The following is a 26,769-nucleotide window of genomic DNA, read 5'->3' as shown; positions in this document are numbered from 1 at the left end:
TAATGTAGCTTTTAAGGGACATGTCAAAGCTGCTTGTTCATTTACGCCCCAGTGTTATACTGACGGATGACCAACATTGCAGTATACCAGGAAGGGCCTCCGGATGCCCCCAGATTGCCCCTGTTTGAGCTGTTGACGGCTTCCCCGTGCCAGGGTCAGTGGTTTTCACCACTGCTTAACTCCAGTGTGTTATCACTATTCTTGATTTGCTCCAGCTTTGACTTTGACTCTTATTCTTCAGGAACACTGCAGGGTTTTTGGTTTTGAGATAATAGATAGTATAACTCTCACAGGCCCTTTCCAGACTATAAATGGGACCCTATAACCAGCAGTGAACTGAGATATGTCTGTCATGAACTATGACATATGACATAGTGCTCACAAGATGTGACTGTCGGAGCTAAAGAGAACTGCTTGGTCCCATGCAGAGCAGGAGTTCAGGGCTGTTGAGAGGTCCGGGATGAGCACGAGGGCTTGCTGGCACCCTTCCTCTGTGGCAGAAAAAGCTCATTTTTATTATTTATTTGGCTGCACTGGCTTTCAGTTGCAGCACCCAGGATCTTTCCTCGTGGCGCCTGGATTGTCTGGTTGTGGCACCCGGGCTCCAGAGCAAGTAGTCTCAGTAGTTGTGGTGCTCGGACTTTGTTGCCTCGAGGCTTGTGGGATCTTAGTTCCCTAACCACAGACCAAACCCGAGTCCCCTGCATTGCAAGTGGATTCTTAACCGCTGGACCACCAGGGAAGTCCCAAGAATCACCTTTTAAAAACCTTTGAGGATATGACAGAAAGCAACACAATGTTGTAAAGCAATTATCTTCCAAAAATTTTTTTAAAAAAAGAAAAAAAACATCAAACTGGGGTGAAAAAATAAACACAATTTAAAAAAGAAACCTTTGAGGAAGGACTCTTGATGATGAAACTGGGGGTTGATCTGATGACCCGGGTTGTCTCTAAGGTCCTCAGATCAAATTACTTGGGAACCTGACTACACCAGTCTGATGACATCATTTTACTAGAGAAGAGGAAGTACTTCCTCTATTTGAGAGAATTCTGTGAATAGTAAAGGCCATAGCCTTGTATGTGGAGGAGGTTCTGTATATGGCTTCCCAGGTGGCTCAGTGGTAAAGAATCCACCTGCCAGTGCAGGAGACACAGGAGACGCAGGTTCAATCCCTGGGTCAGAAAGATCCCCTGGAGGAGGGTATGGCAACCCGCTCCAGTATTCCCACCTGGGTCAGTATTCCTGCCTGGAGAATCTCATGGACATAGGAGCCTGGCGGGCTACAGCTCATGGGGTCACAAAGAGTCGGACATGACTGAGCGACTGAGTGCACACATACACGAATGGCATCTCTGATGGATGGTCCTTGATAACCAAAAACCATGGTTATACTGTATTTACTGCCACAAGAACAAAAGGGTCTGCAGCTAACTCAGAAGAAGAAGATGCCTTGCAGAATGTCCTACCCTTTGGAGACCCCGCAGTGAAGGGTGTCTACCCTTTGTGCTCGTAGCTTTGAGATATTCTCTTTGAGAGTGAAACTGTGGACTCTTGTTTATTTGTCTTCTTTATTAGTAATGACTGCCTTTGTGCCTTGCCTACACTGTATTCGATTCACTTCTAATCTTATAAACCAGCAGCATCATTTCTTCACATCCCCTGGAGGTGAGTAATGGTAGCTTAAACTTTCAATTTTCATATGTGGGAAAAAAGTACAGAATATTTTCTGAGTGTTGAGTAGCTGGAGGAAACAAACCAATGAACAAAACATATAAGTATAATGTATGTGATCCATTGACAGAAAAAATCTAGCATTTTAGAGCAGCCTGAAGAGGCCAGCGGATTTTATAGTGTAGAATATTTCATGGGCCTTTCAAGGATGAAGGAAATGTGTTTTTAAACAGTGACCATTTTAAAGGCACCCCAGAGGTGCAGACATTTTACAACATGTGTTTCACAGCCCCTCCAGATCTGAACTTTTTCCCCCATAACATTTGCCTTCCAAAAATGATTTCAGCATTGTGGAAAGAGAACATTGAATATTTCAGATCTGTAAGTCTTGAGGGAAATAGCCTGTCTTTGAGGTTAGATAAATAAGTTTAAACTGTTTCTGATATTTTATAGCTTTTTCAACAGAGCAAACATTTGTAGGTTTGAAAAACCATAAAGAATTCTGCCGGAGTTTCCCCCAGCCTCTGCAGTTCTTGGAAAACATCCCCATGTGTGGTGGTGATGCTCTAGGTGTTGAGATGTTCCTTCCCTCAGTGCTGGAGACCTCTGTCTCCCCTTGGACATCTACAAACTTTCCAACTCTGACTTTATTTTCTGAAATCCCTTATCTGTGTAGAACATCACAGTCTGTGTAAACTCAGTATCCTATACCCCTTGCCAGGCTGAGGTTTAGGTTTAAAGTGGAATTATCTCTACTTGTGGACACGGCGGGTGGGGGGGGAGAGGAAGGAGAGGGTTAATGGAGAGAGTAGCATGGAAACATAAACAGTACCATATATAAAATAGATAGCCAGTGGGAATTTGCTTTGTGACTCAGGGAACTCAAACCAGGGCTCTGTGACAACCTAGAGGGGTGGGATGGAGGGGACATAGGTGTACCTATGGCTGATTCATGCTGATAAATGGCAGAAACCAAGACAATGTTGTAAAGCAATTATCTTTCAATTAACAATAAATAAAGTGGAATTATCTATGATCCCTATCATTTGCAGGGTTTGGAGATTCCAAAGCCTTCTGGAACTGACTTCCAGTCATTCTTGGGGAGCTTGCACTGCCCCGAACCCTCTGCTTCTCACTCAGTCTGACACAGACCTGTTGTGGTCTCTCTTTTGCCCTCCATCAGCCAAGAATGCACAACTCACTTCCTTGACTAGTTTCTGTTCATAGTAAGACATCCATGAATACCAAGCATTTGGCAAATATTCCAAGAAAAGCCAAAGATTCAGGGATCATGGCAAAGGCATGTCACTTCTCAGCGCTTCTCCTCCCTGTTCTTGCTCACCCTCAGCCTTCCTGTCCTCACCCCTACCCTCCTGGGATTGCCATGGGAACTTGAAGTTCTCTCCCTCTTATACAGCCCCTGCCTACACATGCATGCAGCTAAACTTCCAAGGTGTTCTAAAGGAAAAGCATCACCCTCTTTAGAAGACAGCCAGAGTTATATACTGCAGAGAAGAGCAATTTCTTTTTTTTTTCCTCAGAGTGTAGTTGCTTTACAATGTTGTGTTAGTTTCCGCTGTAGATCAAAATGAATCAGCCGTATATGCACATATATCCCCTCCCTCTTGGACTGCTCTTCTTGCATCTAAAGGGAGTCTCTTGTAGACAGCACGTGGATGGCTCTTCATTTTTCATCCATTCAACCACTCTGTGTCTCTGTGTTGGCTTCTGTACAGTAGCTGAAGCAACCACATGTCCCAATTTTGAAGGAGCAGCCTCAAGCAGATGAATTTGTCATTCAGCTCAGCTCCCGATTGTCTCTCTAACATAAAAAACTTTTAATTTTGTATTGGAGTATAGCCAGTTAACAATGTTGTGATAGTTTCGGATTAACAGTGAAGGGACTTAGCCGTGCATACACATGTGTCTTTTCTTCCCCAAACTCTGCTCCCCTCCTCAGCTTGCTGTATTTTTAACACCTTTTCATAACTAAGGACATGCCAAGACCTGTCTGTGTCCCACAGGGAGACTCTCATCACCTAGATTCAGGTGGGCTGGAAGTGAGACCCTCAGGATCAGGTTTTCTCTACATACCCAGACATACACAGTCCTGTTGGACTGGAAATGTGGTCCCTGATGACCACCAGGATCAGAGGATTTGGAGGTGTCCCTTGAGTGGCAGTTGCAGAAACTAGGGCTCCAAATGAGCCTGTCAGCTGCTTTTCTGGGTGATGCTGGTGAGATGGAGTGAGGCAGAGGCCAAGCACCAAGAGGCCACTACAGCTGACTGCCCCCCTCCCCTAAAAGCAGCTACACAGGCCACTAAATGTGAGCCAGACCTGAAGCCAGCCCTCGGACCTAAGCTCCAGGACAGCAAAGAGACCTCCTCCTCAGAAAGGCTGGGGTGTATTTCAGTGCACTGCCTGGGCGGTGCTTGGGAGGTGGTAGCCCGCCAAGAACCATCTCTCTGACTGCCACGGTCCCATGGGACCCAGGAATGCAATCCCCCCATCGCCTACACCTCCCTATCCTCCCACCGCTTCATCCCACCCCTGGCCACCAGAGCCACCAGATCAAGGTGCATCCCCTGGCTGGCAGCTACAAAAACCATGGTACAAGATACAAATGAAGACAGAAACAGACTCACAGGCTAAGAGAACCTTTGGTTTCCAAAGGGGTATGGTGCAGGGGGATAGATTGGGAGTTGGGGATCAACATATGTACAGTGCTATGTTTAAGACAGATAACCAACAAGGACCTCCTGTACAGCACAGGGAACTCTGCTCAGTACTCGGTAACAACCTACATGGGAGAAGAGTTTGAAAAAGAATAGATACGTGTATGTGTGTAACTGGATTACTCTGCTGTATATCTGAAACTAACAACATCGTTAATCCACTGTACTCCAGTATAATACATATACACCAGGGTACCAACAGTGATGTCTTCCCTGGTGGCTCAGTCGGTAAAGAGTCTGCCTGCAATACGGGAGACCCAGGTTCAATCCCTGGGTCAGGAAGATCCCCTGGAGAAGAAAATGGCAACCCACTCCAGTATTTTTGCCTGGAGAATTCCGTGGACAGAAGAGCCTGGTGAACTACAGTCCATGGGGTCACAAAGAGTCGGACTCCACTGAGTGACAAACACTTTCACTTTCACCAACAGTAAAGCTTGCTTCCAGGGAGCGTTGGCCTCATGGAACATGGCAGAGGGTGAACTTGAAGACAGCTGCCAGCCTCAGTTGTCTCTGGAAGAGATCACTGTCAGTCCCCAGATGCAGGTTTTGTCAGAAACCTGTCCCGTGGACATAGTCAGGATGCTTAGCTAATAGACTTCCTTCAAGGAAGAAGAAGCACCTGGGTCTCTGGCCTCTCGCTGTGCCCTGGGGGAGTTTAAAACCTCTTTCTCCACTGGTCAGAATCCTGTGGGACCCACAAATATAAGCCCCATTAGCCACCAGAGCCACGTGATGTGGAGGTGTCCCTTGACCACAGTCACAGAAATCAGGGTGCCAGATATGAGTATGAGCTCTCTTCCAGGTGACTCCAGTTATTGCGGGTTCCCATGTCCTCCAGAGTCAGGTGATCCAGAGGTGTCCCCTAGATGGCACCCACAGAAGTCAGGGCCAGCTTGAGTAAACGCTCTCTCCTGGGAGACTCTGGAGCTCCGGAGCACGGCAAAGGGAGAGTATGACGCTGTCACCCGATGGGCCTCGTCCCTGGAGTGTTCCAGCAGGCTCCCACGAGTGTGTGATAAATTAGATGCCTGCCCCTCAGGCCTCAACATGTTTACAGCAACTTATCATGTTCCCTATTCCTGCCCTCGAAATAGGATCATCTGTACCATTTTTCTAGATTCCACATATATATGTTAATATATGATATTTCATATTTGTTTTTCTTTTTCTGACTTACTTTACTTTGTATGACAGACTCTAGATTCATCGACGTCTACAAATGACCCAGTTCTATTCTTTTTATGACTGGCATGTAACATGGGGTAGGAGAAGGGAAGGGTGGGATGTGCTGGGAGATCAGGATCGATGTCCATACACTACATGCGTGAAATAGACGGCCAGTGGGAAGCTGCTGTCTAACACAGGGGGCTCAGCCCAGTGCTGCGCGATGACCTAGGGGTGGGCTGGGGGTGGGCTGGGCGGGGGTTGGGAGGGAGGGGTTCATGCATACATGTAGCTGGTTCACTTTGCTACGCAGCAGAAACTAACACAACGTTGTAAAGCAGTGTACCCTGATTTAAAAAAATAGTAAAATGCAGTTATTTTGTTTTCTTGTTTTCTTTCCTAAATATTTTATTATACCCTCCAAATCCTTAACCATTTAAATATTTGTGAATTTTGACTGTTTTTTAAAAATTTATTTATTTTAGTTGGAGGCTAACTACAGTTATTTTAAAAGAAAAAAAAAGTTTATCAGATTCTCTATGCAGGTCTGCTCTTCCTCTTGTTTTCCCTGTTTTAGTTAATGGTACCACCCTCTATCTGCATGTCCTCCTTAAATCCTTTTTCTCCTTCACTCCCCTGTATCAAATCCGTCACCAAGTCCTATTGGTTCTTCTTGAGTATTTACTAAGGTGATCTGTTCTCTCTAGTTCCCCTGCTCCCACCCTTTTGGGTCTCACCTCAGTTGGTTCAGTGACCACCTAACTGGTCCTGCTGCCCCTTGCCTTACCCTTCCCCATTTGTGTCACATCCAGGACAATGTTTCTAAAGCACCAATCTAATATGTTACCACTGCTTCAAATAATTAAGCCATTTTCTATTTCCTTTAGCATAAATTCCACCAAACTCCTTACTATGGATAATATTAATAATGTACTTTAAACTTCAGTCATAAAAAACTCAATTTATGATTCCCCAAATGCATTATATTTTCCTTCATGTGTATGCCTTTTTGTACACCGTTCCCTCTATGTAAAACAATTTCCCCCCCTGTCCCCACCCCCTTGTCCTCATGTATTAGCTTAGCTGTTCCTGCAAATTAAAATCTTAGCCCTCTTTCCAGTCTGCATCAAATACAGTTTTTAGGTGCCAGAGGCATCCAGTGTTTGTCAGAAGCCCTTATGTCATGTTACTGCAATCACCTGTTCCCCTCAAAGCCCCTTTCTAAAATTAAGTTTCTTGAGGAAACCCAGTGCACGTCATATCCTTAGTTCCAGCCTAGAGTCTCACACAGAGTAGGGATCTTGTAAACATTTTTGAATGAATGAAATAATGGTAATGATTTGTTTCATTTCAAAGTGTAAGATATATAGTCAAAGCTGTACTCAAAAGAAAATTAGTATATTTAAATACTTTAAGTTTTTTAAAAGCCAATTCTCTGGTGGCTCAGTCAGTAAAGCATCCACCTACAATGCAGGAGACCTGGGTTCAATCCCTGGGTTGGGAAGATCCCCTGGAGAAGGGAATGGCAACCCACTCTAGTATTCTTGCCCAGAGAATTCCATGGACAGAGGAGCCTGGCAGGCTACAGTCCATGGGGTCACAAAGAGTCAGACACAGCTTAGTGACTAACACTTTCCCTTTTTCACAAATACTAACTCAAAGTTTTAGAAATTTCCATGTGAGTTAGAGTTACAAAGAAATTTATTTGATTTGACAACTATCAGAAAACAAAAGCAAACCACCTGCTTAAGGATAAAACACGAGTAATGTTCCCTTTAGAGTTGGAATCGAGAGAAATGTGCCTGCTCTAACTTATTATTCAGCATTGTTCTAGAGACTTTAGTTCATACAATGTAATAGTTAATAGAAAAATACATAGGGCTTCCCTGATGGCTTAGATGGTAAAGAATCTGCCTGCAATGCAGGAGACATGGGTTCGATCCCTGGGTTCAGAAGATCCCCTGGAGAAGGGAATGGCTATCCACTCTAGTATTCTTGCCTAGAGAATTCTGTGGACAGAGGAGCGTAGCAGGCTACAGTCCATGAGGTTGCAAAGAATCAGACATGGCTGATTGAGTAACACTTTCACTTTCATAGATATAAATGTAGGAAAAAAATGATAAAATTGTCATTACATAGGGGTGATATAATTGTTTACTATTAAAAAAAGAAGAAAATTACTTGAAAACTATTCAAAATAATAAACTTTAGTAAGATGATTAGATAGATAAATATGCCAATGTTTATTGCTTTCCTAATTGTCAGAAATAAACAACTATAAAATGTATTTTAAAAGAGCCTGCTTACTATGGAAGTAAAAAATATAAGATGCCTAGTAATAAATCTATCAAGAAATATATAGGACCTCCCTGAACTCTGGTTAAGAGGTAAGTTCTGGAGGAAAGTGCATGGGTGTGAATTTCAGATCCAGGGTTTGCTAGCTGGTGTCTTTAGGGAAGTTTAACCTCTCCTTGTGTTTATATTTGAAAAGAAACAGCAACAGAAGATAAGTACACCTGTGATTAGCACTTCTCTGGATATTTAGGTTATGGGCTGGTTTTGCCTTGACCGGCTTCCTTAGCTGTAAGTCAAAGCTAACAATGACTGCTTCCCCAGAGTTGGAAGAAAACTGTGAGAATCTAAGGGTTCATGAAGCATATGTTTTGCCTTTTGTGAGATGCATAACAGATTTCATAATTAGAGCAGTGACATCTCTTTTTTGTCAGAAAGACTTGTGGTGTCTGCCAGTCTCTCTAGACAGAGCACTGCAGGAAGATGGGACATCCTCAAAACCAGTAACCTTGCTGGATCTCAGACATCATCCGAAGTCACCCCAACTCTTCAGAATCAAATGAGGGACTTCTCTGGTGGTCCAGTGGTTAGGACTCTGGGCTTCCAATGCAGGGGCCCGGTTCAATCCCTGTTCAGAGAACTAAGATCCCACACGCCACAGTGCGACCAAAAAATAAATAAAAAAATTAAAAGATACCAATTTAAAAAATCCAAATGGACTTATTTTTTAAAAAGGAACCTAATGTAATTACTCTGAGCTTCACAACCCACAGCCCGGCAAACTGCTGAGACTTCGAGACTTCTCAAGATGTGAGGGAAGAAATTCTTTCAATCCCTCATGTTCCTCTCTGTGTCCCGAGATGTCACGTACAGTCTGTTCACCCCACACTGACCCAAATGTAAAACGCAACCCTTCTTTGTGTTCCCTGATAGTATCCTCTTTCACAAAAGTGGGGATGAGCAAAATCTATTTCCCTAAAGATTTTGTATCCTTCCTGAAGGAGAAACGTTGCATTGCATGTGCACAGTGGGCCACTTAACAGTAACGGTCCGTATTTGATATTTTTGTTTCCAAAAGTCTTCTTTGCAACAACCCCCTGCTAGGAATTTCTGTTTCTCTGCCTCCACATTGATCTGGCTTCATCAGCTCCTCTTTTCCAACCAGCCTTGCATTACCTTTACTCAACTTCAGACTACTCTCCCTTTCCACTGCAGAGCGAGCCCACCCTCTTTGGCTCCTGTTCTTTGACTCACAGATGTAAACTACCCCGTGCTCAGCTGACCAAATCCATTTGCTTCAGCAGCATCCCTCACCTGCCATAGAGGAGTGGTAGAAATAGAAAGAACCATTTTTCCTATTACGTGTGAGGAAACCCATTTGCTGGCTTGTGGTCAGAATGCTAAATGGTATTTGTCATATGATTCTGTGGTTCTGTTCTTAAAGGAATTTGCCTTTGTCATATCTGTTTTTATTCCAAAGGTGTCCCTCAGCCTAATGTAACTTGGTTGAAGAAAGGAGGATCTCTGAGTGACAATATTTCCTTGCTTTTCAATGGATCCCTGTTGTTGCAGAACCTTTCCCTTGAAAATGAAGGAACCTATGTCTGCACAGCCACCAATGCTCTTGGAAAGGCAATGGCAACATCCGTCCTCCACTTGCTGGGTAAGCACCAAGTCCTTGTTGTCTTCAAGTGCTTCTTATGATACATGCAAAGTAGGACCCGGTTTTGTGGATTCTGGAGTCAAGGAGTAAACAAGTGGACGTTCTATGGTTTTAACTATTGCTGTCACTGTCCACTTACAAACAGGCGCTAAATCTAATACTCTGTCTTACCTGTTCTTCTCTCAGAAGTCTGTGACTGCCTTGCTGCTGCTTCTCTGCCTAAGAACCTACAATGAGATATAAACTTTCTGCCCAGAATCAAGATCCTTCATCCTCTGCCTCTGTGTGTGTACTTGTGTGCCTAGTTGCTTCAGTCACGTCTGACTCTCTGTGACCCCATGGACTGTAGCCCGCCAGGCTCCTCTGACTGTAGGATTCTCCAGGCAAGCATACTGAAGTAGGTTGCCATGTTCTTCTCCAGGGGATCTTCCCAACCCAGGGATCAAACCCACATCTCTTTCATCCCCTGCATTGGCAAGCATGTTGTTTACCACTAGCACCACCTGGAAAGCCCATTCTGGCTCTACATCTTCTTAATTTATAACTAAACTCTGTTCTAGGCAATGCAGTTTCCTGCACTGTGATCCAATACCACACACACCCCCACTCCCCCCCACACACACCATGCAGCTTCCCTGGAAATCTGGCTTCCATTCATACTGCTCTCCCAGGAAGAGGTGGTCTTCACTGCCTTAGTCATGTTGCCCCAATACCTCCCATTGATAGCTTATGGTGAACAGTGTCGGATTCATTATCGCCAAAGGAGAGAATTTTGCTTCGGGACCAAAGACACAGTTTCAGTCACTCAGAACTTCATATGGCCAAAGTTTTATTACAGTGAAAAAGGGACAGAGAAAGCTTCTGACATAGACATCAGATGGGGTCGGAGAGTGCCCCCACTCACTAGTTCTGGTGTGGCTGTATATACTTTTTCAATTGGTTACTAGCAATAGATTAAAAGAATATCTCAGGGTTTTAAAGGTCTTTCTAGACCCCCTCCCACAACATACATCTTAAAACAACAGGATTAGTCAGAAGGTTTTTGTTAAGAAGGAGAAACATGTCCTCAAGATACATTGTTGTTATATAATCATTAGCTCTGGGCTTAAAGAAAGTTGGTCTTAGGGGAAGTAGATTGTTGTTATAGCAACTCAGAGCTTAAGAAATAAATGTCTTAAGTGACTAAGACAAGGAATGTAGAAAAAAATTTGTCCCTTTCTCCTCCTGGAGGGACCTGGTCTCCTTATTGACCTACCTAAGAATTAGCTCTCTCACCATCCTTTAAGCCACCTGAATTCTCATCTCCTATGTAAATCCTTCTCTGATTGTTTTGCACCTCTCCTTTCTCAGGTCTCACTGCTTGGTCCCTGACTGAGTCCTGACACACATTAGTCTCCAGTTGTTTCCTCCACTAAATTGTGGGTCCCTTCATGGTAGAGACCATGTCTAATGTTTCTTTTGTGCCCTAAGAATATAATATAGTATGAGGTACCCAGCAGGTGCTCAATAATTACTAATCAGTGGAGTCAAGACAGCTTGCAGTGGAGTCAGTATTATAGTTTGGGAAAGGTCATTGCAGTGAGCCCCTGGCACAGGATGGCATTTGGATGCATCTGGTGCTGTCTTTAGGGATAATATCTGCAGCTCAACAAACTCTTGTCACCAGAATGAGCTACAAGTTGCAACGGTTTGAAGACTCAATAAATAATGCTCCTCTTTCCCCCCAGAGTTTGGAAGTGACTGAGAGTTAATCATAGAAGTCAGCTAGACTGACATGAGAGATCGTTCATTACTCCCCCTTTGTATCTCCAGCACCTCAGATAGGTGTAAGTATTAAATAAGTGTCTCATAAATGGATAATATTGGATCAATGGCAGGACCGGTATTAGATTATAGAATCCACTGCTGAACTAAGGGGATGATGGAAAGAGCTTTCTCCATGGCTTTTCTTGTTGACAGTTAGAGGAGCCCAGAGACATAAATGGGTTTCCCCGATGATTCAGCGGTAAAAAATCCACCTGCAATTCGGGAGACCCAGTTTCAATCCCTGAATCAGAAAGATACCTGGAGGAGGAAATGGCAACCCACTCCAGTATTGTTGCCTGGGAAATCCCGTGGACAGAGTAGTCTGGCGGGCTACAGTCCATAAGGTTGCAGAGAGTCGGACACAGCCTAGCACGCGTGCAGGCACAGAGACATAAATAGATGGGGAGCTGGGATAGTCACGCAGTAAGCACTTTCATGTCCATACCTTTTCTGATGTTTACAATAGCGCAGTATTGGAGGCAGTAATCTTTGATCCAGCTGTATAAATGAGGAAAGCTGAGACTCATAAAAGTGTGTGCTAGAGCTCAAATACATAGTTGTCTCTTTGTGTTCCTCATATCACCCTCCTGGACTCTCCATGCTGGCCAGAAAGACCTTGGTGTACCTCTTGTTGTTGTTCAGTCTCTAAGTCATGTCTGACTCATTGTGACCCCCATGGACTGCAGCACACCAGGCCCACAGACCTCTGTGGTCCTCTAGGATCATAATATGGAAGATTTTCAACAGATGGGGTAGGCTTAGCCTGTCTAATGCTAGTGCCTTCCCTCAGGTCCCTAAGAAGTCAGTTCCAGCCTTACCCCTTCTTTCCCCACTCCACTCAGGAGTCTGCATGGTGTCTCAGTCCTGCCCCACACACCTCTTCTCTTCAGACGTCTCTGCAGTCAGGCAGCGCATGACTTAGTCACGTGACGGAGGAATCAAGAATGATGTCACACAATATACAGCATTCCTCCACCATTGTCTGCCCTTACACTTATGCTGCACAACCCTCCTAAAAGCATGCACCTATCACCATGTGAGATCCCCTATAAAGCATCACCCCTTGTCCTGTTCCCAAAGCTGTCTGGAGGGGAGGAGCCTGTCAGCCCCAGCTGCTTCCTCCAGTCCCTTCTGGAATTCTGGTGAATGTATTTTTTCCTACCTTGTTAGTTAGGCTGTAATCCAAAAAACATGTAGAGATGCTATGTGTTTGTGTAGCTAAGAACTTGTTCAACATGTCCCTTCCATATGGAAGCTTTAAAAAAAATTCACTCCTGAGGAAGCCCATGGAGCTCATATCCCAAATCTGCATCATTATTTGTGGTAACGCAGGTATTGGTTTTCTAGTTGCAAAATGATTGCTAACTTGGTAAATGTTTGTAGAGGCAAGATTTGCTAAGGATTGTTGAATTGATTGTTTCATTGGTCTTCTTTCACAAGTATGTTTTCCCACACATATTAACTTTGTTATATATCAGTGCTTAGTCATAAGAACCTAATCTAAATGTGTCTTGCAAAACTCTAAGAGGCCAAGAGATAGGGGCAGAGTTAAGAAAATCAAAATGTTTATGAGAATGAGGCTTAACTCTGTGGCTGAGGACTTGCAAAGCATGAAGATAATGGGACCCTTTATTCTCAAAATACTGACATATTATCTACAGCTACAGATTCAACATCAGACTTGAGAATAAAGGTCCTTGGTACTTAGGATAAAAAAGAAAGTCAGAAATGCTTGAATCACAAGGAACTGGTACTGCTGATCTCAGCTCCTTGTAGATTAAAATGAGTGAATAGCAGAAGGACACACAGAAGTTGCTGTCTGACCTCATGTTTTATTCTGTCTACTCTATAGGAACAGTAAAGGCTGCATCATTTCAATCTTTTAAATCTTTAGCTAGTGTCTTTCATTTTCAGGTTATGTCATGTAGAATGTAATTCAGCAAATAGAAATTCTAGAGATGTGGATGCAGGGAGAGCATAGAAGGAGAAAATCGTGTTGAGTCGCCATTCAACAAGCCAGCTCATGTTACTTATGAGATCATATTCTAGGGTTATTTATGTGATACCATTTTCTCTTCTTTTAGACATAGCGCTACCATCCTTAGAAGCACCTTCATCCATTCATTCAACATTCATCTTAGTCTGTTTGCACTACCATAATAACATAGCACAGACCAGCATGGAGGGGGTGGCTTATAAACAACAGGCATTTATTTCTTGCAGTTCTGGAGGCAGGGAAATCCAAGATCAAGGTAGGGCCAGATCTGATGTCTGATGAGGGCCGGCTTCCTGGTTCACAGACAGTCATCTTTTTGCTGTGTCCTCTTATGGCCAAAGGGATGAAGGGGCTCCCTGGGGCTTCTTTCCTTAGGGCACTAATCTCATTCATGAGGGCTCTGCCTATGTGACCTAATTACTTCCCAAAGCCCCCACCTCCTGGGTGTTAGGATTTGACACATAAATTTTAGAGAGACACAAATATTCAGACTCAAACATAGCCATGTTCAGCAAATATTTGCCCAGTGTTTGCTTGTTTTGCCAGAGCTGGGAATGCATAGATGACCTAGTCTTTGAGAAGCTAATAGTCTAGAGAAGGAGATGGTCATGTGAACAGATATTTTCAAGCAGAGTGACAAAGACTATAATAGTTGTTTGTTGTTCAGCCACTAAGTCATGTCTGACACTTTGTGACCCTGTGGACTGCAGTATGCCACACTTCCCCGTCCTTCACTGTCTCCTGGAGTTTGCTCAAATTCATGTCCATTGAGTCGGTGATGCTATCTATCCATCTCATCCCTCATCCTCTGCCACCCCCTTTGCCTTTTGCCTTCAATCTTTCCCAGCATCAGGGTCTTTTCCAGTGAGTCAGCTCCAAAGGACACAGTAGCTCTGAGGAGGGGTCTGTAATGCTCTCTGGAGAAGCCAACCAGGTTTCCACAGAAGTCAGGATGTTGCTCTGGGAGGAGGAAGAAGAATGTTCCAGGCAGAGAAATCAGAATGTGCACAGGCAGAGAGAAGTTCCATGTGGAATGGAACATGAAAATCAAATGAATGCCTTCAAATCAGTTAATTAAAAGATTGGATACTCATGAGGCTGAAGTTGCTGGTAAAGTTGACATCTTTGGAATATTTAAAACTTTGATTTATTGAAACTGTCTACATTGTTCTACCACCTCCTGCACACACACACATGCACCACACACACACGTGTGTGTGTACTTTGTGGAATATGCCAACCCTTCAGTGGTTAGCATTTCAAAGAAATTCATTTGTCACCTTAACAAATACTGGCTGAGCACCTAAGAATATAATATGTCTAGTGTCAAGGATTTGCCATTCCAGTCAGAGAGATGGATAATAAACCAGTAAACAAACAAGTATACAGGTTATATCTCTGTGGAAAGTGCTATGAAGAGAAGGAAATAGGGTGGTGAGCCCAATGGTGATTGCATATAACTACTTTACCCTTCTGAGGAGGTGATACGTGAGTCCAAACCTAAGGGATGGGGCGGATCCATCCATTCCAAGAGGTGAAGAAAGAGCATTTCTGGCAGAGGGAACAGTGAGGGTGAGGACTCTAAAGTGAGCACAGGCTTTGCGTGGTCAAGGAACAGAAGGAAGATTCGTGTGGTGAGGGTTCAGTGGGGTAGCAGGAGAAGGGGTGTGAGATGAAGCTGGAGAGCTTCTGAGGACCAAATCATTCAAGGTTTTGAAGGTCAAGGTAAAGACTGGAGTTTTATTCCCAAAACATGAGAAGCCACTGAGGAGTTCTGTATGGGAGGAAATAATGATCTACTTTTTCAATTCATTTGTGTCAAAAATCATTCATCATAAAATGAAAAAAATCAAATTGGACCTCATCAAAAATCTGCTAATCAAAGACACTACTAAGAATATGAACACATAAGCCTTAGACTGGGAGAAAGATCGACAGTACCTGTGTCTGATAAAGAACTTATATCCAGAATATATGAGGAACTATTGCAATTTAACAATGAACTCTCCCCTCCCCGAGAAAGACAATGGCAAAAGACTTGAAGTTCACAAAAAAGACTGACAGACAGAATCAGGAAAATGAAAATTCAAAATACAATGAGATGCAGTATCGCACCTACCAGAATAGTGAAAACCAACTGATGACGTAAACATTTTGGCATCAAAAGAAATTCCCAATGTACTGCAGATAGATGGATAAAATGGGACAACCACATTGGAAAACTATGTGGCAGGTTCTAATAAAGTTAAGCACACACCTATTCTTGACCCAACAATTACATTCACAGGTATTTACCCAAGAAAAATGAAAACATGTTCACAAAAAAAGAAAAACCTACAAGCATGTTCTTTATAGTCTTTACTTCATAGTGACCATCAATAGGAGAATGGATAAACAAACCATGGTATATTCATACAATGGAATAGTATTCAGCAATAAAAAAGAGTGAGTTACTGATATACACAAAAATATGGGTGAATCTCAAAAACATGTTAAGCAAAAGAAGCCAGACAGAAAACAGTACATATTGTATGAAGTCCAAGAACACATACTGCTGATGCATGTTGGCAGAAATAAAGAAGTAGTTGCCTGGGAGGAGGGGCAGTGCAGTTCAGTGCAGTTGCTCAGTCATGTCTGACTGTCTGTGAGTCCATGGACCACAGCACGCCAGGCCTCCCTGTCCATCACCAACTCCCGGAGTTTACTCAAACCCATGTCCATCGAGGTGGTGATGCCATTCAGTCATCTCATCCTCTGTCGTCCCCTTCTCCTCCCGCCTTCAATCTTTCCCAGCATCAGGGTCTTTTCCAATGAGTCAGTTCTTCACATCAGGTGGCCAAAGTATTGGAGTTTCAACTTTAGCATCAGTCCTTCCAATGAATATTCAGGATTGATTTCCTTTGGGATTGACTGGTTGGATCTCCTTGCAGTCCAAGAGACTCTCAAGAGTCTTCTCCAACCCCACAGTTCAAAAGCATCAGTCTTCGGTGCTCAGCTTTCTTTATGGTCCAACTCTCACATCCATACATGACTACTGGAAAAACCATAGCCTTGACTTGGATCTTTGTTGGCAAAGTAATGTCTCTGCTTTTTAATATGCTGTCTAGGTTGGTCATAGCTTTTCTTCCAAGGAGAAAACATCTTTTAACTTCATGGCTACAGTCACCATCTGCAGTGATTTTGAAGCCCCCCAAAAATAAAGTCTCTCACTGTTTCTGTTGTTTCACCATCTATTTGCCATGAAGTGATGGGACTGGATGCCATGATCTTAGTTTTCTGAATGTTGAATTTTAAGCCAACTTTTTCACTCTCCTCTTTCACATTCATCAGGAGGCTCTTTAGTTGTTCTTCGATTTCTGCCATAACAGTGGTGTCATCTGCATATCTGAGGTTATTGATATTTCTCCCAACAATCTTGATTCCAGCTTGTGTTTCATACAGCCCAGCATTTTGCATGATGTGCTCTGCATATAAGTTAAATAAGCAGGGTGACAATATGCAGCCTTGATGTACTCCTTTTCTGATTTGGAACCAGTCTGTTGTTCCATGTCTGGTTCTAACTGTTGCTTCTTGACCTGCATACAGATTTCTCAGGAGTCAGGTAAGGTGGCCTGGTATTCCCATCTCTTGAAGAATTTTCCACAGTTTGTTGTAATCCACACAACCAAGGGCTTTGGCATAGTCAATAAGCAGAAGTAGATGTTTTTCTGGAACTCTCTTGCTTTTTCAATGATCCAATGGATGTTGGCAATTTGATCTCTCATTCCTCTACCTTTTCTAAATCCAGCTTGAACATCTGGAAGTTCACAGTTCATGTACTGTTGAAGCATGGCTTGGAGAATTTGAGCATTACTTTGCTAGCGAGTGAAATGAGTACAATTGTGCAGTAGTTGGAACAATCTTTGGCATTGCCTTTCTTTGGGATTGGAATGAAAACTGACTTTTTCCAGTCCTGTGGCCACTGCTGAGTTTTCCAAATTTGCTGGCGTATTGAGTGCAGCACTTTCACAGCATCATCTTTTAGGATTTGAAATAACTCAACTGGAATTCCATCACCTTCACTAGCTTTGCTTGTAGTGATGCTTCCTAAGGCCCACTTGACTTCACATTCCAGGATGTCTGGCTCTAGGTGAGTGATCACACCATCGTGGTAATCTGGGTCATGATGATCTTTTTTGTATAGTTCTTCTGTGTATTCTTGCCCCCTCTTCTTAATATCTTCTGTTTCTGTTAGGTCCATACCATTTCTGTCCTTTATTGTGCCCATCTTTGCATGAAATGTTCCCTTGGTATATCTAATTTTCTTGAAGAGATCTCTAGTCTTTCCCACTCTATTATTTTCCTCTATTTCTTTGCATTGATCAGTGAGGAAGGCTTTCTTATCTCTCCTTGCTATTCTTTGGAACTCTACACTCAGATGGGTATATCTTTCCTTTTCTCCTTTGCCTTTAGCTTCTCCTCTTTTCTCAGCTATTTGTAAGGCCTCCTCAGACAACCATTTTGCATTTTTGCATTTCTTTTTCTTGGGGATGGTCTTGCTCACTGTCTCTTGTATAATGTCATGAACCTCAGTCCATAGTTCTTCAGGCACTCTGTCTATCAGATCTAATCCCTTGAATCTATTTGTCACTTCCACTGTATAATCGTAAGGTGGTCTGCCATTCAGGTATGGTCTTCCATTCAGAAGGCAGTGGTTTTCCCTGCCTTCTTCAATTTAAGTCTGAATTTGGCAATAATGAGTTCATGATCTGAGCCACAGTCAGCTCCCAGTCTTGTTTTTGCTGACTTGTATAGAGATTCTCCGTCTTTGGCTGCAAAGAATGTAATCACTCTGATTTCAGTATTGACCATCTGGTGATGTCCATGTGTGGAGTCTTTTCTTATGTTGTTGGAAGAGGGTGTTTGCTATGACAGCGTGTTCTCTTGGCAAAACTCTGTTAGCCTTTAACCTGCTTCATAGATGAGAGGAAGCTTTGTGGGTGATGAAATGTATATACCTTGCTCTGGATCATGGTTACCTAAGTACATACAATTGTGAAAACTCATAGAACTGCATGTTTGACATATGAGCATTTTATCATATATGAATTATACCTCAATAAAAAGAGGTATATTTTTTAAAGGAATGCATGTATGTCTTGCCTTGAACTGTCTTGCCTTTATGAAATGTGACATAGAGTTAGGTATGGCATCAGACACACTGGGTTCCAGTCCAGCTGCAGGACCTTGGAAAAGTCACATAGCTTATTTCCATTTCTACCTCTGCAAGTAAAAATAATCTAAATCACAAGATGGCTATGAGAATTTAATGAAAAAATGATGTTAAAGTGTTTAACTCAGTACCTATCACTGGAAACTTCTCAATAAACTTAGCTATTTCTAAAAAATGTTTTAAATAAACTGTCGGGCAGCTAAAAATGTGTACTGTTGTGCTTTACAAATGATATACAACTTAGGACAAAATTCCAACATCAGAAGGAAGCACTGGAAAACAGTTAAGTTAAAGGCATAGGTGTACTCAGTGGAGCAGCCTGTGGACACAGCTGGTAGTTATTACTTACTTGTGATTATTACAAGAAAATCTGGTACTTTCCGTGATCATACACAAATCTGTCATCGTCATGTCCTACTTCATCTTTTTATCCAGTGTCAAAAGGGAAAAGAAAGGCTTCTTGGAACAAGGACCAAAAGGAAAACAAGCCATGATTATTGGAGGTGGTCCGCTTCAGCTTTTTTAGAGGAAACTCCCATTTTCACCTTTCCAGAGGGCTCTATGGCAAATTATTTATTCAACTTCAGGACTCATCTGAAGTTTAGATTCAGAATTAGTGGAGAAGGAAGAATGGAATTGAAATGTGTCTTGAACCTGTCTGCTTAATCCCTGCTCCCCGCTAAATCATCTTTCATCTCTTTCAGTCTGATCCACTTTTGAGAAAGAGAATCCATTAGGGCATCCCCTGGAGAGACCCTCCTCTCTTGTCCTCTTGGCTCTGCTTGGAGAGTCTTGAGAAGCTGGCCAACTGCACAGAGTTTCTCCTCCTTCTCTGGGGCTTTTCTGGCAGATCTGGCTGGCCTGAGACAACCCCTTTCCCAGGCTGTATGTCTTGCCTTAAACTGTCAAGGGGCCTTTGTGAAATGTGAGGAGTATTTTGAAAGAGTTAGATTTGGCATCAGACACACTGGGTTCCAGTCCAGCTGCAGGACCAACAGCTCCATCCTGGCTGTAATAACCCCCCGCAGTTTTGACAACGGGCTAGTCAAGGGAAAATGAGATTTAAAGGACCCCTTTACCCCATCTGATGGCAGATTCTCTGTGTGCTGCTCAGAGAGCCCGACGGGCAGCTAACCAGCAAGCAGCTCATAGTTGTCTTTGGCCGGGTTGTCTCTAGCCCATCATCCCTTTTCCTCCGGCGGCCATCTGTGACATTCCTTTTCTTTCTGCAGAGACTTTCTGGGAGCTTGGCAACTGGACTCATTGTTCTGCCACATGCGGCCACTTGGGAGCCCAAGTTCAGAGACCCCAGTGCCTGATGGCCAACGGGCAGGAAGTGAGCGAGGCCTTCTGTGACCAGCTCCGGAAGCCACAGGCTGCATTCCAGCCCTGTAACATCCGGGACTGCCCCCCGAGGTGTGTGCAGTCACTCTTTTCTCCTTGCTAAGCGTTTCACTTGTTTTAAAATGCACAGTAATTTGGACTGAATAACTCAACCACTAAGATTTGTTTTATGTGGACTATACTAGGTGCTCAGCTAAATAGTTTATATGGATCATTTCACAGTCACCTATCAAGTCAATATTGTTCATTTTCTTGTTTAAAACATTTATTTTATTTTATTTCTTTGGTTATGCTACACCACGTAACGAACCAGGGATTGAACCCAAGTCCCCTGCACCGGAAGCTCAGAGTCTTAACCGCTGGACCTCCAAGGATGTCTCCAGTGTTGTTCATTCTGTATCATACAGTTGGAAAAACACCCCTAGGCCACACAGTTATGAGGGCCAGACTTCAAATTGGGTTAGCCTGATTTCAGAGCTTCTGGTCTTAATTGCCACTCTCAACTGCTCCCTGCACTCACAATGGACCTTAAGAGCACAGGGAAGATGACTTCATGGGTTCACCTCAGAGATATGGCAGTGGGCCAGCATCACAAGAGGCAATCGTGGAAAGCACCATGCCTTAGACTCTACCCCCACGAGTGGTGGTGTTATTCACTCGCCTGTCATGTCTGACGCTTTGTGATCCCATAGACTGCAGCACGCCAGGCCTCCTGCCCCTCACCATAGGAGTTTGCCCAAGTTCATGTTCATTGCATTGGTGATGCCATCTAGCATCTCATCCTCTAATGTCCTCTTCTCCTTCTGCCCTACATCTTTGCCAGCATCAAAGACTTTTCCAATGAGTCATCTGTTCTCATCAGGTGGCCAAAATGCTGGAGCTTCAGCTTCAGCATTAGTCTCTCCAGTGAATATTCAGATTGATCTCCCTTAAGATTGACTGGTTTGATATCCTTGCCGTCCAAAGGACTTTCAGGAGTCTTCTCCAGCACCACAGTTCAAAGGCATCACTTCTTTGGTGTTCTGCCTTGTTTGTAGTCCAGCTCTCACAACTGTACATACCCACTGGGAAGACCACAGTCTTGACTATACGGACCTTTGTAGGCAGAGCAATAATGTCTCTGCTTTTCAACACACTGTCTAGGTTTCTCATCATTTTCCTGGCAAGAAGCAATCGTCTTCTGATTTCATGGCTACAGTCACCATCCACAGTGATTTTGGAGCCCAAGAAGAGGAAATCTGTCACTACTTCCACCTTTCCCCCTTTTATTTGCCATGCAGCGATGCAGCCAGATGCCATGATCTTAGTTTTGTTTTTTTTTTAACTATGTAGTCTTAAGCTGGCTCTTTCACTCTGCTCCTTCACCCTCATCAAGAGACTCTTTAGTTCCTCTTCACTTTCTGTCATTAGAGTGGTATCATCTGCATCCCCAGGGGTAAAGCCATTAATAACCTTTTGATATCATAGATGACACAAATCAATAATTTTAAAAGTATCCAAAATCAAACTTATAATCTCCACCAAATCTGATCTGCCCCTAGTTAGTGTTCCAGATCACAATGACTACATCCTAAGCTACCACCCCCCCTTTCCTCTCACTTCCATGCATTCCTGTCAGTTTCCCACTGTTCCCAATGTCTTTGTCATTTCTCATAAGGGCCACATCAAGAGCCTCCTGAGTTTTGTCTCTTCTCTAGAGTGCCTTGTCCACTCTATAAGCAGAAACATCTTTTATTTATTTTTTACTGGAGGATAGTTGGTTTACGATGTGTTTCTACTGTACAGCAAAGTTAATCAGTCACATGTATACATATCCCCTTTTTTTTGGATTTCCTTCCCATTTAGTCACCACAGCACCCTGAGTTCCCTGTGCAATACAGTAGCCTTTCATCAGTTATCTGTTTTATACATAGTAGTGTATATATGTCAATCCCAGTCTCCCAGTTCATCTTCCCAGATGGCACTAGTGGTAAAGAATCTGCCTGCCAATGCAGGAGCTGCAGGAGACGGGTTCGATCCCTGGCTTGGGAAGATCCTCTAGGGGAGGAGATAGCAACCCACTCCAGTATCCTTGCTTGGGAACTCCCACGGACAGAGGAGTCTGGTGGGCTACAACCCATGAGGTTGTAAGAATCAGACACATCTGAGCGACCAAACAAAACCAACAACAAGGAGCACACAGGTGCCACCTCCTTTTTTCCTCCCTTTGGTTTCAATGAGTTGAAAGTCACCTTTCCAAAATTTCCACATACTTTTGCCCTAGCTCTGCTCTCTGAGGCCACACAGCTGATGGCTCTTACATCCCTGAGGATGACTTTATCCCACCCCGATGCTATGCTCTCTACACAGTGATTCTGTTGCTTCTGAGTGAAAGGAAATCTTAGAGTATGGCTGGGAGTTACTGTGCTGCTGCCCACTCCCAGAGACATGTGTCCGCCCTGAAACAGTCATACTGCTAGGATGGGCTTTCTCTTTGGAAGACAGTTCCCATAGGGACTGTCCTACTAAGCTCCTGTAGTTTTTGTTCTTAGGTGGCTCACAGGCACGTGGTCAGAGTGCTCTGTGTCTTGTGGTGAAGGATTCCGCAGTCGGCAAGTGACATGTAAGCGCACAAGAGCCAATGGAACGGTGCAGGCATTGCCGCCGAGAGTGTGCATCCCCAGAGACAGGCCTCTGGGGAGAAGACCCTGTTCCAGTCACCCCTGTGTTCAAGGGCTCGTTGAACAAGGGAACCAGGTAATGCTGACGAATCTAGTGTTTTAAAATCATCCAGTTCCTGTGGTCAAACCCACATGTCCAAAAAGGCACTTCCCCTGTCAGTCCAGTGTTAGGACTTTGCCTTCCAATGCAAGGGATGTGGGCTCCATCCCTGGTCAGGGAACTAAGATCCCACATGCCATGAGGCCAGGACATAAAACAAGCAATAGTGTAACAAAACCCCACCCATCAGGGCCCCTCCCCACAGGGGAGAGGAGAGCACAGACTGCTGCAGGACATTCAGGAAACTCATCTGCACAGGGAGCTGACCACACCACCCACCAGCTGGTTCAGGGGACTTAATATCCTATCCTAGACTTCCTGGTCATGATTAACACAGGCTGCAGAGATCAAAAGTTCCCCCCGGCCCTTCTGAAAATGTTCAGTATTGTCAGTGTGGGAGAATAATACACTCACTCTGCATTTCTGCCCTGCAGTGCAGCAGTTGTTGCTCTTGAGAGTCATTGTGCTAATTCTTAGGTCATTAACTCCAAGTCCTACATGACTACACACTTCTCTAACTGGAGAGGATGCAAAACAGACAGAGATACATCTTTCTGGAGAAATAAAGTTTATTAAAAATCTGAAGAACCAAGGAGTTGGCAAGAACTATCCACTCCACCACCAACATGGAAGGGGGGAGTGCGGGGGAAGGGGGACATGCCCCGGGGGACAGTCCAGTCTGTGAAGTTTCACCCAGTGGCAGAGGAGGGGCAGCTGGGTCAGGGTGACGCCTCTTCTGGTCTCCCAGGCTGCTTCAGACCATCCTCTGAGCTGGCCAGGGTTCCTAAAGGCCATGGAGGTGCTGGATTTGAATCCCATAGTCCACTTGACTGGGTCCCAGGGAGTTCAGCAGGGCTCCTTTTGTCTTGGTCAGTCATCCATGGGTTGTTCTGGGCCTATTTTACTTGTGCGGGTTTTGCTGGGGAGTCCACAATAGCAATGTTTTCTTATAAACCTCCATATTCCCTCTTTTTCTTGCTGAGGCGAGAGGGAGTGGCTGGGGAGTGGGACTGCCCAGCTTGGTCAGAGCTTCCGGTGGTGTTGGCCACACTCAGGGGGTAGTGGTTTCCCTCTGGGGCTTTGCTGCTGATGTCATGGGTACCGTGGGTGTCTCAGGGGCCACTCTTGTCCCGGGTGCTGCTGGTGTCTCGGGTGCTGTTCTTTTCCTGGGTGCTGCTCTTGCCATGGGTGTCATGAGTATCATTGGTGTCTCGGGTGTCCCGGGTGCTGCTGGTGTCATGGGTGTCACTCTTCTCATGGCTGTCGCTGTTGTCACGGCTGTCGCTGGTGTCACAGGTGCCGCTCTTGTCGCGGGTATCACAGGTATCTCCCATGCCGCTGGTGTCTCAGGTGTCATGGGTGCCACTGATGTCTTGGATGCTGCTGGTGTCTCGGGTGCCTCCTGTGCAGCAGATATCGCTCATGCCCCGAGAGTCAGGCCCCATGGTCACACCAGGAAGATGGGGTAGGTAGGGGAGTGGTAGGGTCAGTGATCTCATCTGACTTGTGGGTTGTCTCTGGTATCCGAATGGTCTCCCTCAGGAAGAGCCAGGCTGGTATGATGGTGGGAAGCTCAGGGCTTGGAGGCTGGAGTTTTTGGATGGTGAAGTCCTTCATGGCAAGGGAGGGCTTCACAAAGATGGACTGGGACCCCACCCTGGGTCTATTCAAGCTCAGGCTTTCTGAACTCTGGCTTTCAGCCCACCTAGAGCCCAGAAGCTTCTGCACTGTCACCTCCGAGTCCTCTTCACAGAGCAGCTGGAGTGGCTCCTTATCCATCTAGACCCATGGATGCTGCCGAAGATGGTGTAAAGTAGCTCTGTCCGTTGGATTGAGGGTCAGCATGCTTGTTATTAATGTTCTTATTTCATATGATAGGAAGTCAGGCACATAATAATGCCCTGTGAGCACACTCTGCCTCATCTCCCGGTAATCTCCTCCTTGGAAGGGTTCGTACCCAGTCACCATGACGTACAGGATGACGCCAAGGCTCCACACATCCACGGGCGGGCCTAAGTACATCGACCCCAGGAATACCTCAGGGGCTGCGTAGGCAGGGCTGCTGCAGAATGTGTTCAGCTTCTCTCCAGGGTGGTATTTGTTGCTCAGACTGAAGTCTGCAATCTTCACATTTGGTCAGCAACAAGGAGCAAGTTGCTCGGTTTCAGGTCCCGGTGCACGGTGCCGCGCTCGTGGCCGTGGTTCAGGGCCGATAGGAGCGGCCGGAAGGGGCGCTGGGCCTCCTTCTCGGTCATGCAGCCCTGCTCATCCAGGGAGGTGCGCATGCCTCCCCCGCGCATGTATTCCATAACCATGATGGTAGAATCTTCCGTGTCAATGACATCGAGGAGTTTCGCGATGTTTTCATGGTCTAGCAGCTTCATACTGTTTATCTCACGAAAGAACTCTTGGAGGCTGGAGAAGCTCTGTTTCCATTTTTTTATGACCTTAATGGCCACCTTGGTCCCAGTCACAACATACCAGGCCGACTTAACTTTAGCAAAGCGTCCTCTAGGAAGCGGGTCATAGAAGTTGTTGCTTTGATTTAGGTCACCGAGTGTTCTGTCTATGCTTTCCTCTAAGAGTTTTATAGTCTCTGACCTTACATTTAGGGCTTTAATCCATTTTGAGTTTATCTTTGTATATGGTGTTAGGAAATGTTCTAGTTTTGTTCTTTTACATCAACATCCTCAGAATTCTTAAACCATTCAAACATCAATTCAAAGTCCAAACCTCATTAAAATGTCACTTCGCCAGGTACGGTTGAGAAGTGACACATAAAACTAATCCTCGCCGAACCCATAAGGAAAAATACAACATATTGTTGAAACACATAACAGAAAATTTGGATAAGTAAAGGTAATGTGAGTGCTATAAAGGAGCCCATTCCCTTAAATGAACCAGAACATGTACTTCCAATTCAAATTGCCATAGAATTCTTTTCTCGGAACCTTATATGATTTTGAAATTCATATGGGAGAGTGAGTGAGGACAAGAGATTTTCAGAAAAACAAATCGATAAGAGTATAGAAAGACTTTCCTAATCTGATGTCGGAGTGTCCTGCAAAGCTGTTGTTAAGTAAAACAATGCAGCATCAGTGCAGAACACACTTAGGTCGTGCAGTATGATAAAAGTCCTGAAACAGACCCATTTAAAATGGGTTTAAAGTCCAAAAGCAGTTAATCATAGAGGGAAGAAGAGTTTTTTTTAAATGAACACTATAAAACTATAGAAAGTTTTTTTTTAAGGACATTAAAGAATGTGTTGATTGCTCCGTTGTGTCCGACTCTTTATGACCCCATAGACTGTAGCCTGCTAATCTCCTGTACCCATGGCATCCTCCAGGCATGAATACTGGAGTGGGTAGCCATTCTCTTCTCCAGGGAATTTCCGCAACCTGAGGATTGAACCCAGGTCTTCTGCAATGCAGGTAGATTCTTTACCGTCTGAGCCACCAAGGAAGCCCAAGGACTGTTAAAGAAGACCTAACTAAATGAAACGGCATTGTATATTTATGGATAAAAACACTTAATATTATTCACATGACAGTAAATTGATCTACAGATTCAACACAGTCCCCGTCAAGACCCCAACTTTTCTGTGGTACATATATACTGTGGAATATTACTCAGCCATTAAAACAAATTCATTTGAACAGTTCTAATGAGATGGATGAAACTGGAGCCCATTATACAGAGTGAAGTAAGCCAGAAAGATAAAGACCAATACAGTATACCAACACATATATATGGAATTTAGAAAGATGGTAATGATAACCCTATATGCAAAACAGAAAAAGAGACACAGAGGTACAGAACAGACTTTTGGACTCTGTGGGAGAAGGCAAGGGTGGGATGTTTAGAGAGAACAGCATCGAAACATGTATATTATCAAGGGAGAAACAGATCACCAGCCCAGGTTGGATGCATGAGACAAGTGCTTGGGGCTGGTGCTCTGGGAAGACCCAGAGGGATCGGGTGGAGAGGGAGGTGGAGGGGGGATCAGGATGGGGAATACATGTAAATCCATGGCTGATTCATGTCAATGTATGGCAAAAACCACTACAATATTGTAAAGTATTAGCCACTACAATATTGTAAAGTAATAAAAATAAATAAAAAA

The 26,769-nt window shown here is 44.2% G+C and overlaps 1 protein-coding gene across 3 annotated transcripts in view; it reads left to right on the top strand.

The window, feature by feature from the left end:
- The window catches only part of ADAMTSL3 (ADAMTS like 3), a 361,288-nt gene that overhangs the window by 310,713 nt on the left and 23,806 nt on the right, over nt 1–26,769 (top strand). For all 3 annotated transcript variants that reach the window (XM_065906671.1, XM_065906673.1, XM_065906672.1), the window contains exons 24-26: nt 9,346–9,528; nt 19,775–19,958; nt 22,418–22,622. In XM_065906671.1, coding sequence (XP_065762743.1) covers nt 9,346–9,528; nt 19,775–19,958; nt 22,418–22,622 — 572 coding nt within the window. The remainder of the gene's footprint in view (nt 1–9,345; nt 9,529–19,774; nt 19,959–22,417; nt 22,623–26,769) is intronic.

Source organism: Muntiacus reevesi, chromosome 15, assembly GCF_963930625.1.
Source record: "Muntiacus reevesi chromosome 15, mMunRee1.1, whole genome shotgun sequence".
Lineage (NCBI taxonomy): Eukaryota > Metazoa > Chordata > Mammalia > Artiodactyla > Cervidae > Muntiacus > Muntiacus reevesi.
This window is presented reverse-complemented; position numbering and strand designations above follow the sequence as displayed.